This window comes from Hetaerina americana, unplaced genomic scaffold (assembly GCF_022747635.1).
Source record: "Hetaerina americana unplaced genomic scaffold, ioHetAmer1.1.p SCAF_10, whole genome shotgun sequence".
Lineage (NCBI taxonomy): Eukaryota > Metazoa > Arthropoda > Insecta > Odonata > Calopterygidae > Hetaerina > Hetaerina americana.
Window position 1 is genome coordinate 70187036 of NW_027286070.1, and position 20263 is coordinate 70207298.

The following is a 20263-nucleotide window of genomic DNA, read 5'->3' on the forward strand; positions in this document are numbered from 1 at the left end:
ACACACACACACACACACACACACGTGACAAACAACTTTTTGTACAAAGATCATTTGCGAGTTTTCTATCTTTAATTAGTCCCCATTTTCTTAAATACGCAGACGACATCATACAGGTACTTCCTGTTGTACTGCCTGTACAACGGCATTGTTTTTCATTCTACCGTCAAATATTGTTACGATTAGTAGACTAGTGTGACAATTATTTCAGAGGAATTAGGCTGGGAGCTGCTTCAGATGCGACGAGAAAAAGCCAGACTGAATCTTCTAGAAATTTTCAGAACAAAGGAGTTTGACAATGGCACTAAAGGAATTATTATAGGCCCCACACTATTAAGCAGGACAGACCTCAAAGATAAGACAATGAGGATAGACTATAGTTCAGATACATACAAATATTTGTTCTTTCCTCGGACAATCAGAAATCATTTTAGAAAGAAATCAAAGTCAAAATATAAATAATATATAGAATTCTAATTACAATCAAAGGCAAGACCCTGCGCTGACTTGGTACATTCGTAGGTGCATGGGTATGCTAGATGCTAGTACATGTTTTTGCATGAATATGGAGTGAATTGGCATTCTTAGGCTCGTTTTCCATGAGGTTTTATTCTTTTTAACGGGTTGTGTCCTAACCCCCCCCCCCGCCGCACACACTTGCGGCGGTTTGCGGGGCATTGCGTACATGCAGTTGTACACTTTTAAGTATTAGCAGTGATCCCGCCAATTTATACGCTACTTACAGTATTTATTCGCACACACAACTTGTCTTCGTATATTTTGGCCGAGAAATCTTGAGCAGGCTGTCAATAGAGTCAGCGTGCGTGACTCGTTAAGCCCTTTATTCCAAAAACCATCAAATCGGTTTTAAAAAAGAGAAGAAGGTCGTTGGTAATTTCCACCCGAAGATGGCACAAAGTAAGGAAATCTGGGTCGGGTGATAAATATACATAGTATAGTGGAAATGACAAGTGTCAAATGTCATTTCTCTCCACCTTAAAAATTTTATGTTAAAAATTACGGTGAATGCGATATGAAGAATCAAAGTAATGTGCCGTAAATAAATAAGGGTACAAATTAAAGTCCCATGATCATCATCAAATTAACAGCAGTAATAAGTTAGGCATTATTAATTCAGACGACTTGTCATATAAACTAAGTACTCTCGCAGAAGAAAAATTAAGCCTCGTTGTTTACAACAAGAAATATATACATTAAATCTTCAGGTTCTCACTTTAAGCTCCGCTGGAGTAGCTTCTCAATCCGCCCTCACACATTTAGAGGTTCAGGGTAGAAATTTCAATTCATATTTTGACAATATTTCAGGGTTCCAGAGAAGTAAAACCTACGTACAAATTAAATCATAAATTATTTATTTGCAGCCAAAATCGGAAACTTACCGAACAACGTAGCGAGGTTCAGTGATAGTCTTCGTTATTCCAAAGTAAAACCATAAGATAAAAATAAAACGAATGCATAAGATGGGGAACAATCCGATCAGTTTCTATTTTATTGACCAAATTAATTCTGTGACAACCTAGTAATACATTTCATTTAGAAGAGAGGCGCGCACACAGACAAATTCACTCTCACTCGTCTTCATTCTGCAGGATGATAGTTCGTGATTTTTACCTGGAAGTAAATGAAATATTGATTCTACCTGTGGCAAATGAAACCAAAGGCAATCATGCCAGGGGGCTAAAATGTAGAACGATCCATACAGCAAAAGCCAAAAGAAATATTTACAGATAATTCCTCTTCGTCGATAGGAAGCCAACAGTCGATTACACACACGTACAAAACTCACACACGCACTTTCTTTGAGCAGTTATCTACCCAAGGTTTTGATGGGTACCAATGTTCGCTGAAAAATATCTAAATACGTGAAAATTCGAAAACATTGAATCGTCACTAAAGACATCTACATGGGTTAATGGCATTGTGCCGGCATCTGCAGTGGTCACGTGAAGTGTGTCACAACATACGTATTTCTAATAATTAAGAAGCTTACCATAGTTTTTATCCATATTTATAAAACTGGTAATACTTGGTGGAAAAAAAATCAATCGGGATGATTTCGAGCATGCATTCTAACGACTAAAAACGAAAGGAAAAGTGTTAAACATCAAAGTTTTAATAATAAACAGCGCACCTTTCAAGTTGATAAAAACCTTACATAGGGCTTACTTTCTTTAAGTGGTCATTTTAAGTACAAAAACACGCCAGATTTAAATCGACCCAGAACAGGAACGCAAGTTTAATATTTAAATGAATAAGGATATTTCATGCTCAAACATGAAAATAATAGGGTACACAATTACTGCCTCAATTCAAAGAATTGGAAACGATTGTTTGCTTGCATATTAAAAGCCATGGGTTTGGAACAACTGATGGATCATAGAATTACATAAGCTTAAAACAAGAAGAAATGAAAAACTGAAACATTTCAGCCACTTAGAATTCGTACAGCGAGGGCTTCACAATTGTGTTGCTACATCCCTTCATTTAAAAAAATTACAAAGAAACAAAATTGAACATCACAATAAAGTCATCACATAATGAATTTTTGAAAATAATCAGTCGCTAATCACATTTCATTCCATTTTCAAAATACCACTTCCCATAGTCATTCATTGCAGTCAGTATAATCAATGGCGTCATATTTCTATCAGTCCGACAACGCAGGGCACAAGTGTATGTATACATAATAGCGCACAAATGACTAATCGAGACCAACTGGAAGAACGACGAGGATAAATTTGGAGATTTAACACCCTTAAAATCGACGAGGCTCCAAAAATGTATTACTTGATGCACTGGCAACAATAACTCCTTTTTCCACATTTTCCTAAAAATTCATTCATAATTTAAATATTAAATTGGCCCTATTCCTTTTCCACGTCAATAACATTTCATAGCTCTCACCATTAAAATAATTGCAGGCTTTTAAAAGTGCATTTTACCACAAGATAATGCCATTCATTCAATTTGTACCAGCCAGCACAGCCGAATGATTGGAGACCATTAAGATTGTTTGACCACTCGCCGAAAAGAGACCGCTTTTAACCATTTTCGAACGCAACAACAAACAAGAACCAATAAATAAATCACAAAACGGCGATATGCATAAATTTTCTAAATATCCTCCGCAGAATTGCATTAAGTGAGAACGCAAATTAGGAGAGGGGTAGCCTTGGTTTTCTCCAACACTCACGCTAAAGCAATCCCTCTGAGGATCACGTTTCAAGGCCTTACATGTCAAGCAGCTACCTGGGTTTTAAAATAGAAAAGGGGCAACGTAGAATTGTAGACTGGGTGAATAGAAAATGGCCCACGCATATTCACAGACGCTCAGCATTTCAAATAAAGGGCGCCCTCTCGCTGTACAGTAATTTACACCTCAATGACCCATTCATGAGGAAGAAAAGGGAGCGATAAACCGCACCCGAGATCCACCTCATTGAATTAACAACAACAACCTCACGAAACATGCGCATGAGCAGTGGATTGGGGTATGATCGCCACAATTCTTGGACAGAAGAGTCAGACAGTGGTAGTTCACTTCATACGGACGGGAGGGGGAGGGACGAGGGGGCGTGGGAGTCTGGGGGCTGGTGACGTGTCGTAACGCAACACACGCTTCACTACCGTTTCCCAAACGGTTGGCGAGGGGGCCACAGCCCCGAGAGGAGGAGCACTTTCACCATCGAGGCAAGTCGGCTCGCCCGCGACGACGACTACGCCATTCTGGGACGAAGGGCGGGTGCGCGGTTGAGGTGCCGGGGGCGGGAGTCGCGGCGCCGTGTGACGCGGGGCAGCATCGGGACACGAGCGGGCTTCCCTCCCAAGGATCGACGGGCGGGGATGTGTGTGTGTGAGGATGGTGGACAGCTCATTCCGCCGTCGGGTTCTGCGTGTAAAACCCAAAAGGGCGGTGGGGGTCTGGGTGGGGAGGTGTGGCAGGGGACGCACCCAGTGGGACGGGGAGCGGACGGTGGTGGCCCGGGCCACGACGACGTCCGGGCCTCGACCCTCGACTTCCCGTGTGTCCTGGACCGACCGGGTGGAGTCGTGGGCGTCCCGGCCCGCGTTTCACGGGGATCCCACCGCTCATCCCCGAAGATGGCGACATGACCGCGGGCGGCGATGAACCTGCGGAGAGCGTAAAAGAGAGAAGATTCAAAGATGATGACACTCACAAGTCATTTTCCGCTGGGAAAAGAAATGCATTTCAGCGGCAAAAGCTGATGGGCAAAATATTTGCTTTCCAAAGGTCAATTTCTCTGTTACAACATTACTCATGCATTTGATATACACATTACGAGTCGAAAAAACATGAATAATCAAATACACTACAAACGAAATGAAAACAAAATAAATTGATTCAGCAAGGCATCAGCAAGACGAATTATATAAATGACAAAACAAATTAAAAAGTAATTCTGACACAATGTTATTCTTTATAATTGCATCAAAGTGTTGCCAATTTGAATATTTATTTCCCCAATTCAAAGAGGAAAATAAAACTAAATTCCAAAACTTAGGCATTTAGATTGGACAAGCTTTGTGAAAAAATAAACAACAATTAAAAATGCACAAATTTAAAATTCCCAAGGAAAAAAAAACCAATGACCAGCAGCCAGGCATCTACCCTAAGTGAGAACGACTACTATCATAATCAAATGCATGCGAGGAAATTGCAAGGACCTTCCACCATCTGGGATAAAAAAAAAGAATATGGCAATCAAAAAATACGAGGTGTTTTCAAAGAGTAAGGTGACCATATATTTTTATGAAAAAATATTTATTCATTCTTCAACATCCAAGTTGTCCCCTTCAAAGTTATCCCCCCCCCCCCAGATATGTTACCCTCGTGCCAACGCTTTTGGTAGTAGTAGTTTTGAGGGGAGGCGACCGACAGCTGAGGTCATTTGCGCCATAGGGGATGGATAGGAAAGGATAAAGGGGGGAGAGAAACCCGGCGTCGGCATTAGCCTACTCTTAACGAAAGGCGCCAAGGGGTCCGCAGCTTAACGTCCCATCCGACGGACGGCGTACTCACTCAAAGTGCCCTCCACAAAGCACCTCAAGCAGGGATCGAGATACCTCTGAAAAAAATTCAACACCGCCGGGATTTGAACCCGGGCCCTCTGGGTGGGAAGCCAGTACGCTAGCCCCCGCACCATCTCGATCCCCGCCAACGCTTTTTCCAAACCTCGAAGCATTTCTGATATGCACTTTTTGGTATATATATATTTTAAATCTTCCAGGGACGCGGTCTATATCTCCTCAATCGTTGCAAATTTCCATCCTTTCATAGGTCACATCAGTTTCGGGACCAGGATAAAGTCGCCGGGGGTCAAATCCGGTGAATATGGTGGCTGAGGCATGACTGTGATGTTGTTTTTGGTCAAAAAATCTCTCACAAGCAAAGATGAGTGAGGAGGCGCATTATCGTGGTGCAAAAGCCATGATTTGCTTTTCCACGATTCCGGGTGTTTTATACGTATTGCTTCTCGTGAACGGCGCAAAACTTCAAGGTTATTCTCCTCATTGACCGTGCGACCACGTGGCAAGGACTCCTGATGCACTACACCCCGGTAATGGAAGAAAACAGTGAGCAAAACCTTGACATTTAATCGAACTTGGTGCGCTCTTTTCGGTGTTGTTGTTCTCCTGGGTTCTTTCATTGGGGCGATTGGGCTTTGGTTTCGATGTCATAGCCATACGCCCATGATTCGTCCCCAGTTATGATCCTTTTGAGCAAGTCAGGATCATTATTGACGTCATTCAAAAGCCCTTGAGCGATGTTCATGCGAAGGTTCTTCTGGTCAAAGTTGAGCAGTTTCGGAACAAACTTCACTCACTGTGACGACAACGAGAATTAAGTATTTAGGTGTTAAAATAGATACAGTCGACATGACCCTTAAACTCACGCGTTACTCATTAAGACGGATTTGTTATATTAAAAACGTGGTTAAACGCATCCGCACCCGCGACATCCCCAAGGCAGCGGGATTTATCTCTTGGTGTGTCTATGTACTTCGTCTACCGTTGTTCCTGATCACTCAGACAGCGCAACGCGACACCACGTGGTTGTCCCGTCTATGGGATGAAGGAATCTGGCACCAACCACGGGAATTTATAAATTACAGATATATTCTCGATGTATATAGTGATGCCACCCCGTGGCAGGTGGCTTGGACCATACCTATGTTGAAATCCACGGAAATTTGGGCCCTCGAGCAAGAAACCCCGATAGTGGAAGCCGAGGCATTGGCCGCCATCATGGCGGCGCACCACGCCGTAAGTGTAGCGGAGCCAGACACGGCCATTAATGTTTTTGTGGATAATATGGCTGTTGTTCATAGCTTCTCCCGTGGCCGGGGAGCAGTATTTTCCAACCAAATTGTAATAACCTTGTATGTACAACTAATAAAGGAATTGTCACGGAACGTGACCTGGAGGTATGTCCCTTCCGAACTAAATCCGGCCGACCGTCCTTCTCGGACCGTCCTACCTCCCTATGCCCGCTCGGCCTCGGATTCGGGGTTCGGGTGGATATATAGGAGGGACGACGCCTGAATAGGTCAGTCGATCGAGATTTGTATAACGGAAAGGGAGGTGCCTCCGGATCTCTCGGATCAACAATGGAACGGGGGCACTTGGGATTTTTGCTATCGATAACCCAACACTTGCTATCCCGTATTGTCCATGAGAAGGAGGAGGAGTCCTCGAGTCTGCTAGTTCTGACATCTATTTCCCGAATTATATATTCATTATCAAAGCGACCAATGAATATTGGAGTGCGAATAATTTGCGACATCTCGGTGCTGAAACATGCGGACCTGAATTTATTTAGTAAGTTCAACCTAGCATTGAATGGTATTTCTTCCAATGATTCCCAACCCAACCCCACAAGTATTTCAGGGACGCTTTTCGTATTACCATAGCATTTTTTAACAAAACGGGCGGCCCTTGAATGATCATATGATGCATTTTCTTAATTACACTTAGAAGCAAGTAAAGGTATCATATTGAATTATTTTAGGATAACCTATGCACTTGAAACACATGCTCAAGACGACTTTATTGCTTCACAATACGGGGCACGGGGAATTGGATAACTAATTAGGCCTTTGAGGAATGTATCAGAGACAATGATCTTTTCATCTGTTATTGATTGCGATCATAGGCTAAGTGTCTTGATAGCACCCTAAAACTTTAAATATGTGCGCGGAAATCAATTGCAGTCAAATATTTACTGTGGCCAACATGTTTTACTCAACCCATTGTATGTTAATAAGCCATAATGAAAAAACGAATTCCCGCTATATCACTATCTATTCATTCGTACGGAGCGAGTGTGAGGCTTGAATTGAGCTCCTTAAGATGACTGCGTGACAAATAACCAAGCAAGTGAAATGTCTATCGTTCGTTAAAACTCCATTTATTCCACTAAAGCGACAGAAGAGAGTCGGGTACATTTAATTTTTTTTCTGACAGCTTAACCTTTCTACGCGCCGATATGCGACTTTGGGGGATATGCTGGTGGTCAAAAGCCAAAACAAAGTTGGGAGTCAAACTCTTTGTAATTTAGATGAATATGAAGTTGCGTATTTAATTAAGACCACCATTTCGAACATTATATTATGACTATCGTTCTAGTATCTCCTTAATAAGTCCTCAGCAATCTTTTAAGGCAAACACTAACATACCTACATTCACATAAACATAAGTCATATCACATACTTGCATAAAGTTAGCGATGGGCTATCCTGAGCATCAAGTCATCACGGTGTAACTGACTTCATCTAAACTAATATATTTTGGTCTTTTGCACAGGCGATTCCCCACTAGAGGCCACATCTCCAATGAAAAGTCCTTGCCAGACGTCGGCTAATTAGCTAGCTGCCACTGGTGGGAGGGCTATGATGTCACTCGCTCAGTGACCTCAGCTTCGCAGACAAACGAGATGAATAACAAATGATTCACTTAATATGCAAGAGTATGTGTACGCAGGTCATTCAAAGTCGGAGTAAATAATATGCATCACGTTACAAACATTAGAATGCACCTAGATTCGGTAAAGCACGATCGAACAGACAGCGTATATCATACCCGGGGCAATTTTCATTCAAAGGTGTTAGAGGAAACATTTTCAAAACAAGAATGTTTACTTATTTCACGAATTTCGCAGAGATCATCACTTCAGGGGCCCGTCACACATAACTGATTGGCCCGGACGACACCTCCAAATGGGGTTACTGCTTAAACGGTACACATACACCAACTCCATTTAGGCTCCGTGAACCGTCTATATACCATTTAAAATACCCGAAAGCAGTTCAACTACTTAACAAGTGCTTTGAATGAGTGAGGCCAGAGTGGTGTCGGCATTATGAGAAGATTTGCGTCAGGTAAAGAAGTCTCTACAAAGGGTCGGGAGTCAATGGCAAGTACATTAACAAAAGATATGAAGAAAAGACTAGTGGAAACTTACGTGTAGCGTAGTTGTATACGTCTCGGAAACTTGGCAGTTTCAAAAGGTGGATAGGAGGCTTTGAAGATGCGGGTGTAGAGGAGAGTGGAATAAATAAAATTGAAAGAAAAATATACAATGAAGTTCTAGGTAGGTAGTTCTAGTTAGTAGTAGGTGAATAGAGAGACCTTTGATGGGGGAATTGGAAGCGGGCGGGAGAAGTGGTTGCCAAAGATACTGAGAGGCAATGGGATGCTGGAGAAGGTAAATGAAGGGAGAATGCTGGGAAGGTAGAAGGGGAGGAAATGGACAGACATTTTGGATTAAATTAAGGGAGGTAGAAAGTGCGCAGATCTAAAGAATGAGTAGCAGTGCGTAGCGTCACGGTCCATCAAAAACCTACCCCAACCCAGTAGACATGCTAATAATAAATGACCTCGCTCCACCAACAACCAACGTAAGATGGCTGAATATTTCCAGATTCGAAAATGGTTTGCGTCCCACCGATGAACATTATCCTTAATCATAAGCCAAATGGTCACGCCGATGGCCAACAAAATGCCAATCAACCCAATGACCTAGATATAGCTATTGCCCATTATGACCAATTACTGATAGAAGTTAATTACGATGAATATAGGAGTCATTAATGACCAAGGACGGCTTTTTGGAACAGTACAATATCATAAAAATTCCGAAATTCAAACAAGTAACTCAAATCTGGATGGCAAGTTTAGGGATATCAACAGTTCAACCGTTAGCAATCTTTCCATCAGAATCTTATATAACTATACACTCTTTGCCCTTGAGACTTGCTCCGACCAATGGCAATCGCCGAGCATACTGCTAAAACGATGCCCATTACGAATTCAATTTGAAAAACGAAAATCACTAGTTTAAGAAATCGCGCAAGGTGGCGCAGAATTAAAACATCTTCCTCTACATAAACCTGGATCCTTCATCCAGTCGTCCTCATTCAGATGAACGTTTCCTGCCCTTTTGCAACCATATGATAGAAACAAGACCGATCGGCTCCCGGACAGGAAATCAGACACGTAAATTCACCACTAAATAAAAATGAGACCGTTGATACGGTACTGATTAAGGAGGGCTGAACATAATCAAGGAGTCGGTGAATCATGAAGTTGTCATCGGCCCTAAGGACGCCACGCTTTCCCGCATTTCGCTCAGGAAGAGGCCTCACGTAGGTGGCCCAAGTGATTGGGCAACGAGAGTGGGGGGTCACGAGATAGGGGGCGCCCCCGTCCAGTCGATCTTTCGGCAACAACAGTTCTTTCACCTTGCAGGAAAAAGGGTAAACGGAATGGCAGAGGAAGTAAGTGAGGCACAAGGAAAACCAAAAATCACGAGTGATTGCGCAAAGAGGCAAGAGAGCGAGCGGGGGAGGGCGAGGGCCGAGGGCAACGGTTGCTAGGAAGTCGCAGAAAGAGAGAGAAGCGAAACCCTCGCGGAAAAAGACACGGTCTCATACATTCCCTTCGCCACGACTACTTTTCGATTGCGACCAAAATGCTCACTCATCGTGAGACTAGTACATGCATACGTTATCTCCATTCCGGTCGAACGTATGCAACGGAACCGTGGGCTTCACGCAGTAGGCTAAAACCCTAAGGTGAGCCGTAAAAAACGAATCTTTAATAGGGATCTATTTTCAATCCCTCTTCGATTGGATCGTTTCACGTCATGCCCACAGCAGCACAGGGACATACCTCCTTGTGCTCACGAAAATGTGTTACCTAAAGGGTAGGCTGAAAACAAATGCACACATTCTTGTAGGCCACCAACAAAATGACCTTCAGAAGCACTCCTGGTGGCATGTGGAAGTAACATTCCCCCCTCAAAACGCCTCCATACTTCCACTTCTCAAAATACACTGGATGAATGAAACGACCTCAAACCTGCGCCTGCGTGTTGAGGGGGAATGTTACTTCCACATGCCACCAGGAGTGCTTCTTGAGGTCATTTTTTTGTGCTCTTGCTTGTGTGCATTAGTTAACAGCCTAACCTCGTATAATAAAATGCTGATAACATTCGCAGACTGAAGAGATTCTTGGATAAGTCGACGGAATAGGCACATGTTACCCTAAGGCGTTACTCTCGAAAAAGACACAACTTCAATTGAAATGGACAGAACGCTAGGCAGGCAAAAATAAGACGTTTAGCCCACATTTCAAACATACAGCAAACCAATTAAATCCGGATTAGCAGTTGGGGCTTATATATCAGGCCATTTCGTAGGACACTTCCTGAGGAAACAGCAGCAAATAATATGGACAGCAAGGAGTAACAAATGATGTGCTCTCTTCATGCGCTCAAGTGCAAATAAAATAGCATTCCGTTGCAAAGCATGCACGTGCGTACGTAGAATATTCTCCATTGACAATTTTAACAAATCTATACAATTAAGTCATTGAAAACGTATTTCCTTAGGCATGTGCTCACATTGCTACGAATTTCTTATCGGAGCCATTTCGTCCCCCACGCCCAAAATCTTTTTAAATCAGTAGAATAAAATACACCAGAAGAGTGAGCAGTGAGGAAGTGGTTTTCTGGTGCGAGGAGTAGATAAGAAAACAGAATTATCACAAATTAGAACACTAATTGGTATGGCTGTCCACTGAAACGAGAGCTGATACAATGATAACCCTTCCCGATGGCCAAAAGAGAGTTAGAGAGTAATTAAGGAAAAGAACGGCGAACGGCAACAAGAAAATGCCATAATTGACGCACACAACTCATGAGGAACTATAGACAGAGAATCTGTTTTCAACGCTGCTCAAAGTTTCCCCTTCACGAATCAATGGACAAGGCAAACGGCCAATGTAACGTTACATCATTAAAATGAAAAGCGCTTAATTTACGCACCGGAACGCAATACGATATACTATCATGAATCAAAACGAGACACGTACGGTGTAGAGATGCCTCATAATAAAATACAATTTAAATTTTTGGCTTATTTCCTATGCTATTTCTGTTACAGACAACAATGAACACCATAGCCAAAGTGGGCGGAGTACTACCCATATTTCACAAAAATATAATTGATATTTTTAGCATTCCTTCACTCAAATTCCAAACCACTGCGGAAGATGGTCGGTATGAAGTCGGTATCATAACTAGATATATCCATTATGAGTAGTTCATTAGTGTCATTTCTACAGAGAATAAGTCGGAATCTAGCCCGACCTGAAGGGAGGTGAATAAATTGTGGCCCAATAAAATCCTCGACACCAACAGAGGTGATCAATTCCGTGGTTGGCTTGACACGGCTACAGATCACCTATTGGTGGTTTGTAGAAGCAGATTTTCGGTACCGCATTGTTAAATTCATGTATTCAGCTAAAATATTAAATAATCACGTAAACTTGCACGAGTGACAATGTAATTTTACATAATGGTTACCTGAAAAACATTAAATCCAACAAATCCTCCGGGCCCGATCAAAATATCACCTCACATATTTAAGGAACTAGCGTCGCAAATCGTACCGTATAAGAAATCACATTTATGAAGTCTTAATAAATCAAAGGTTTTCAGGGACTGGAAAACGGCTATCGTAAATATTCAAACGCGGAGAGAGAGAGAACCGAGGAATTACAGAGCAATATCCTTCACATCCATAAAAATCAAGATTATGGAACATAACTGCATAATTTTTACTTCGGTAATGAGGCAACAACATGGTCAAAGAGTCAAGAGAGAGGGATATTGATGAAAAACCGGCCCCCAGCTTCCGAAAGGGTAGATCCTGCGAGACACCTCGCGCTTTTTGCTCGCGATATTTTTGGTTTGGGAGAAAATAATGTTCCAGGAGACGCAGTTTTCCTAGACTGAAAAAAAACTTCCACACAGTGTCTCATAGTAAGAAACTCACAAAGCTACAAGCATATGGCAGAGATAAAAATATCCTGGGTTGCATTATAGACTTTTTGAATTGGCGGATGCAAAGAGTGATCATAGATAGAGTTAGCTCGAATGCAGTGTAAATTACTTCAAATGTTCATCAGGGAGGTGCCATCGGAACTCTTTTATGCCCACTTTACGCTAACGACAGTGACTCCGTAGTCTCTAGGAAGATACGTTTATTCGCCGACGATGCAGCGGTTTACCGTGATATCCGTGATCCTGAGGACAAGGCAGCTTTGTAATATGACCTTGATTCTCTACAACGATAGTGCGACACTTGGCAATTAGAATTAAACTTAAAAAAGTGTGTATGATGAGCATGAATTTTTGGAAAAGAGCAATTCCCACCCGAACGCCTACTGCATTGGGAACACCGAAATGGAGGGTGTAGACTCGATTAAATACTCTTATTACCCTTATTCACGACCTCTCATACGGGAAAGACATACAGGGAATAAGTGGACAACTTATCAAAATATTAGTATTTATTCGGAGAGTGATAAGGAGAGGATTCATGGGGGAAACGCGAAGAGAAGATCAAAGAGCAATGTTATCACTCGGTGGTTAGGCCTCACTTAGAATATTTTGCTAGTATAAGAGATCCTCACGAAGTTAAATTGATTGACGAATTGGATCGCGTGCAGAGTAGAAGAGACTGATTTGTATAACTTCGTCATGATAAACTGAGTGGCGTGTCAAGATTATTAAAACTAGGTTGGAATCATTCACGGAGCGAAGGTTAAATTACAGATTAAATCTCTCGCATAAATTGAAAGGAAGTCTCTTTAGGGATGATGCTGAAAATGTATTATTAGCCCCATCGTATAACTATACAAGTAGTATGAGAGATCATGTCAATAAAATTTGGGAGATTAAGTGGAGAGCAGAGAGATTTAAGATCCCATTTTTCCCACGAACGATAAGGGATCAGAATAACGATGTCCGACCAAGCTAGGGAAGAAAATCATTTTCTTTTTTTTTCATACTGAATAGCCTAGCATGCCGTCATAATACCACCTAACCCTAGGTTTTTCCCTTCTTATAGCACTAGTAGCTCGTATCGCATGAACAGAAAAGATAATCACTTAGATACCACAGTGCACCTGTAGTTTTCATTAACTACATCATTTGAATTATTATTTCATACGCAGACATCGTAACTAAGATTTAAGGAGAACTTAATGTCTAATGCTGGATACCTGGTGCTGAATCACCCCCTGCCACACGCCCAAGCGGCGGCTTGCAGTGTCTCTTGTAGAAGTAGATTAACCAACCAACAACAGAAACTCATTTTAAAATTTAATTCTCGAGAAATTAACCGAATTTTCCAAACCCTAGCGCGTGGAAATAAGCTCTCCACTACCTTAACAGAGACTCCTCTTCACCAGCAACACACTATTCAACCTGGTCACTACTCCAAGTGGTGCGATGGAGCTAGATCCTCGTCGGAGCTTCATCGAATCCCGAGGGACACCCGTCCCGTGGGAGAGTGAGGGCGAAAGGAAGGAGATGGTGAGCGCAGACAGATCTCCAAGAATCCGCGGGCTCATCGCTGGAAAACGCTTGAGGGGGCACGAAGGGCCCGAATTGAGAAGCCCTTAGCAAGCACCCCGTCGGGTCCTTCGCCAAAAGAAGGATTCGGAGAAGTGGGCGAGGCAGAGGAGGGGGTGGGGGGGAGGGAGGGAGGGAGAGGAGCGGGCGGGTGAAAGAAGGCTTTATCAAGAAAGGTGAGGCGAGATAAGGGAGAGGAAGACGGTCTCGGGAGGTGGGACCGGGAGGATGGAAGGGCGAAAAAAAGGGGGGCAGGAAGTGAGTTAGATCGCAAAACAGCCCGACTTGGCACCTTGGACTGTCTAGACGGGGTAAAAAAAGTAGGAGGGTGGAGGGAGAGAGGGGTGTGGGGCACGCGTGGAGTGAAAGCGAGACGGTGGGATGGGCGAGGGAATTTGGGGAGGCGAGAAACGGCATGCAGGGGGAGCAAGTGGGCACCGGGAGCCCTCCCTCCAGCAGCCAGCAAGCCCCCCCCCCCCCGCCGCCCGCCGTTTCATGTGGAAGGGAAGAAGGGATCCGGTGCCCTTTTCGCGGTGCATGGGTTAAATCGGCCGGATTGGATCTTCCGGAAAAAAAAGAATGGAAAAAAACGGACGAAAACCAAAAAAGCACCGAGGGATGTGAGGAAATGAAAAAAAAGCAACCCACCAGGAGTGACATTACATTGGCACATCACCACAAAAGACTGCAGGGGGGGGGGGGAACAGATTTCTAAACAGATGATTCCGGGGTCGAGGGAAGTGGTTAGTTGCTTCCGACTGAGTCGCTGTTTGGGACCCATGAGAGAAGAGAGCTGCCTTGCTTGCCAGGTGTCTCCCAGCGTTAATTGCAGGTGTTTCGGAAAAAATTAACCACAATGATCCCAATGAATGCGCTTGCACGGACGAGAGGTTATCCTTAAAAAACACTCCTCGGATCCGTAATGAGTAACAAATGCTCTGCAAGCCTGCAATCGAAATTTGCTCTCACGGAATAATTTGACAGGGAAATTTTAAAAAACTTAATGAACAAATAGCCCATTATAATGTATGCTGGGCTATTGTAATTTGTTGTTTGAATGATATTAGGAACTTGTTTCATTTACATCTACGTGAAGCATTCCAGAAGACATTAATTCCGAGAAACGCCGGAAAACAAGAGAGGAACTTCGCTGATGAGTCTATCGCTGCTCCCAAAGTTTAAAGCGAATATTAACGGGTGATTGAAGAATTCGATTGGGTATGCATGAGTGAAAACTTGAGTATCGCCTCTTTCTATCAACGAAACTCCACTGGTGCATCCATACCATTCAGGCACCAGCACAGAAAATACACCCACCTAATACAGCGCTGCAGGAAAACCTCTGCAGCACTCATGCACGCACGCAAATCTCTACATCCACTGATATTGTTAAATTAAGAAATATTAGCCCCAAATTCTACCCAACTCGTGACCATTGAGGAAAACTTACCAACCGTAGCATTACGTGTATATATATATATATATATATATATATATATATATATATATATATATATATATATATATATATATATATATATACGGCGCAGACAAAATTATAGCACCCAATAATAATATTGGAATACGAAAGTTGAACAGAGGGAGATATATTTTCCATTTTCATGAAAATTTTCAATAGGTCGCGGATAAATACATTATTAATCGACATGCAAAATAAACCAAGAGCATCAAAATGTGGAGAAGGGCCAAGGGATCTCATAATTAACCGAAGATGGCTGCTCTGTGGAGGTGCGATTACCAGACGGGCATTCACGGCACTGACATCATCCGCGAAAGATATGGCGAAACTCGTGGAGAATGCCTTACGGCATGCAACCCCCCATAAAGTTATATAGTATGTCTTTTAAGGCATTAGGAAGAAAACATCGCCTTGTGAACACTGGCAATTGAACCAAATTCTCGCCAGAACTTCCGGGAACACCGATGTAGTTCAGGACGCAAAAGAATGCCTTCCTGCCCGCGTGTATCCCTGGAGCAGCGGTTTAGTGTAAATGATTTAAACACAAGAGAAGGTTGACGAACTCCAGACAGGGTGTGCGCGGGGGCTCAGGACACCTTGTTTTTGGCCCTCTAGTGGGAAACCCATCGTGAGAATCAACTGAGAACTCTCCAGCTAGAACAAGGAAAAATTTTTCCAGAAACGGCAAAGGGGGGGGGGGAGCATGGAGAACGAAGGAATCATGGGTAAATCACAATGGAACGTTACGGGGAAGGAAGACGCGCCCTTGAATACGGAAGCTGTAGCAGAATGCACTCTCACACAGAGATTAAGGAGATCTCAACAGATAAGAACTATCAGTCTTCTGTTCCCTTCAGTTAACATCACAAAATGTAAAAACTGGCAATAACTCCTTAAAAGTAAAAAAATCAACGGTACTGACTTCCGCAATAGATCTGAGAGTGTTCGAGATATGCAAGTCATCTCGCACAGTAATTCGGCCACGAAATGAAATACCGATGTCATTGCTTAGAGGTGCAATGCGTGGACCAGATAGGGTACGCGGGAGTTTCACTCGGATCCGCCAGTGCCGTGAGATGACCGACAACCAAAATGATACGAAATACATTTTAAGAAAACCATTCTCTTTGCCATTTCCACTGTGATTTCCCAAGTGGTTGATTTGGATGGAGTCCAGTGCGGATAATTACTTGACAGGCGCTCAATGTCATTTATGGTAAACAGCCCTTGACAAGCATAGGTTCTGCAGAAACAATCATTACGGTTTAAATACGATTCACCACATGATATAAATTCAGACGAGATCTAAAGAAAAGATGCGGGGTTACCAGAACTTAGTTGACAAAATATTATCCCGTAAATACTATGATCACAATGAAGAAATTTAAAAATCTTCAGCACAATTGCGAATCATGGAACACTTCGAAGTGGTAACAGAGGATGCCGTAAAGGCTGATTCTTGAGCATTAACTTTCTAAAGGAAACGTCGCGAATATTTTTGAGGACGCGATTCCAATGGAAATGACGCCCCCCGCCCCCATTCGACTTGTTGCTCCAAAGTTGGCTAAGTCGATGCACCGCGAGGGAATGAATCTGTCATGATGTTCCGAAATTCTCTTCAAACAGACCGTGCCTCCTTATTTTTAAGCGCGGTCCATCTGTTGCGGGACATTAGCCAATTTCGAAAAGATTTTCGCAACGTTGTGAAATAAGGATAAAACACAAGAGGCAGTCGCAACCAATAAACAATTTTCTGGCCAAGCTTTGCGAAGATTTAATTTTCACATCACTATCAATTAAATTTGATAAAGTTTATGTTCTTGAGAGGAAATAACACGCTCTTAAATTCAGCAGATGGAGTTAATTTTGAAGAAATTATTTCATCCATATCTTTGCATTATTAATGAGATGTTGAAATACTTTTTACCAAAAAAATTTGGTTCAAAGCGATGAAATTAGTATGAAAATTCATTTGTACCGAAAATGAAAGCTAGCAAAAGCGCGTCCGCGAGTAAATCGAAAATAAGTCTGCTGATTTTGCGAAATCACAAAAAAAAACAAGTTCATCGGCCTTCTAAGATCCGACAGTAGGGAAACGGCCGTGTGTGTGACTGCGACACGTCTCGCAATTCTCGCATTACGAAACTGAAGTAGATTGTTCATCCCGAAACCTCATTTCGGAAGAAATGAAGCTCAAAATAAGCAGCTGAGGGCAAAGGAAAAGTAGAACAAGATTGACGAGAATAATACGGCGAAAGCCACCATGTTGGAGATCGGCAACTCTGATAGTTTGGAAGAAAAGATTAATAAATGAAAAACGCTCCAATTACCACAAAAATATCATCCGAGGACGCAAAGCTTAAAGTTCTTACATCAATGGAAACTTTATGCGATTATGGCAGATAGTAATCACTACTGACAAGAGATGAAGAGAGACTGGGTGGACCACAACTGACATCCAGAGGGCCATCGACGAACAGAAAACGACCCGACGAAACAAATCAGAAGCGGCTAAGCACACGCGCAAGGCTTTCCATAGAGACGAAAAGTATCCACTTCTAAAACTTCTCTTCATTGGCAAAGCATACATAAAATATGACTCAGAAACAGAATTTCAAGGCATGCCATTGATTTGCCTAAACTTGGTCGCATTTGTAACGAACTTCGAGCACTGTAAATGGATTAAAGTTGAATTAATGTCACATTCCAAGAAACACTGCCGCGAGGCAGAAAATTTACCTAGTCGAAAGGGAACGGCCTGTGGCATAAAGAATGACCCTGGGACCCCACCCGCATGTCCCGTGGGGCAGACTTGGTCTAGTCCTCGGGAAGGAACGCTTCTGCCCCTTACGGAAAAGGGAACACATGACGAGGGCACTGAAAAAGGGTTGTCACGGCGTGCTCAATGAAGGGGAGCCACGGGGTAAATAAGACGAAGAGAAGTAGGTAAAGGACTTGCCCAAACAGCGTGACGGGAAAACAAGTCACACTTTCTGCTGTAAAGCGTCCAACTTTCGAATTCCAGCTCATGGCTTTTCCTGGGAAGCAACGACAAGCAACTGCATCTTTCCGCACAATATATTCTTAGAAATAAATCCCAACACCCGATTCCACCGAGAAGAACCGTCCACGCTTCGAAATCTTTTAGGAGTCATAAACCTCCCTGAATGACATTCATAAACCTCAAGTTCAAAACGAGCTTTTAGGAACTAGGGAGCTTTTCTGGAAACCGTAAAAAGGGAACAAATAGAAACTATTGGCAATATTTATGAACTGGTTGGAAGAGAGAGATATAAAGGTTGAGATCAGAGAGTACTAATGATGGCCTCTTTGGGATTAGTGGCCCGGCACACGAAGTGATATGCGTGGGGCATACGTGCAGCGCGTAAATGGACATGCGTGCAACTTGAGAACCATACAAAATTATACACATCGCACATATTAATGCTTTAACAAATTAAATCGATTTTGTTTAACTTAAAATCGGATTGGCGGACCAAACAGGGAACACCAAGAACAGTGACGAGATGAATAAGGTACGATAGGAACTTGAGAGTGATCATTACAAAAAACAGGAAAAATGCACAAGAGTTGCGATGAAAACAAAAAAAACCTAATGTCGCCCGCAAAGATGCAGACGCACTTAAATCGCAGGCGTTCTACCTAGAAACGCAACGAGAATTCGTGAAGAAGGTCAATTCCCGGAAAGCTGGAAACTGCATTCTCCGCATCCCCTTTCTCCTTCAAGAGATCAACTTAAAGAAATAAAACCACTTTTTGCCCAGTGGCATCCGCCGAGCATGAGTAGGCGAAAACGATGAGGCCACCAAGAGTCGAAATAGAAACGAGAGGAGAGGAAGAAGGGTAAGGGGGGCGCAGGAGAGAGGGACAAGGGAACATCATCCATCCACAGCACCACAATGCACCACTCCCCGTGCCCATCCCGCACTCCCCCTCCACGACACGAACGACGAAAAAAACCCGCAAGCCAGCACACGCCCCCTTGCCCCTCCCTCCCGCCGGCACTGGGGAGAAGGGGCCGGGGAAGGCGCTTTGCGGTTCCCGAGACGTGGCACGTGGGAAAAACAATAAAATGCCTAAAATGAGAGGAGCCAAAGGGGAGGGGGAAGATGGGTGGCACCGGAAAGGATGCAGAGGAGGAAATGAGGGAAGGAGGAGGTGGGTGGGAGGGGAGGTGAAGAGAGCAGTGATTAAAGAGGGAGAAACCTTGTGGGGGATCAACCACGCACTGTTCGGGAACAGATGCCCGTGTACTTGCAGCCTGGACCGATGTGAAACCAAAACTTCCTTAAGCTACTTACTTGACTGCAAAGTCTCAGTATAAGGTCAACCACCATAGAAAGTTTGAAGTTAATGCGATTACGCAAAATACACACAAAAACAATACTCCTACGATAACTTTATTGCGAATTGAAGACGTAATCAAGGAAGCATAAAACCGCCACCACTGCCAAACTCCTTTCCAGATTTCCGCGGAAGCACAAATGCTGCGATATGATTGAAATTTTTTCAGGGAAATTTCTGTTCGGTCTCCCGGTTTTATTTTCACGAAGATCGATCATTTTAAGCTCCATCGCAGCAATGACGTGTGAGAAAAAACGCGAATAGCGACGGACCAAGCAACGTTGATGTGCTTAGGGAGCGAAAGGCATTTTAAGAAATAATGGAGTAAAGACCAATGAGGGGCGTAAGAAAGAATAGTGAGAGCGTGACACTGTTACTTACAGCCACGGGGATTCCGAGCTAAGAGCATATATATTGGCAATATCCCTTAATGCCCGGCGAGGGTAACAATTAAC

The 20263-nt window shown here is 43.1% G+C and overlaps 1 protein-coding gene across 1 annotated transcript in view; it reads right to left on the reverse strand.

The window, feature by feature from the left end:
* Nucleotides 1-1435: 1435 nt before the first annotated feature.
* The window catches only part of Ino80 (chromatin-remodeling ATPase INO80), a 196612-nt gene continuing 177784 nt past the window's right edge, over nt 1436-20263 (reverse strand). The window contains exon 30 of the mRNA XM_071598816.1: nt 1436-4152. Within this exon, the coding sequence (XP_071454917.1) occupies nt 3893-4152 (260 nt within the window). The 3' untranslated portion in view covers nt 1436-3892. The remainder of the gene's footprint in view (nt 4153-20263) is intronic.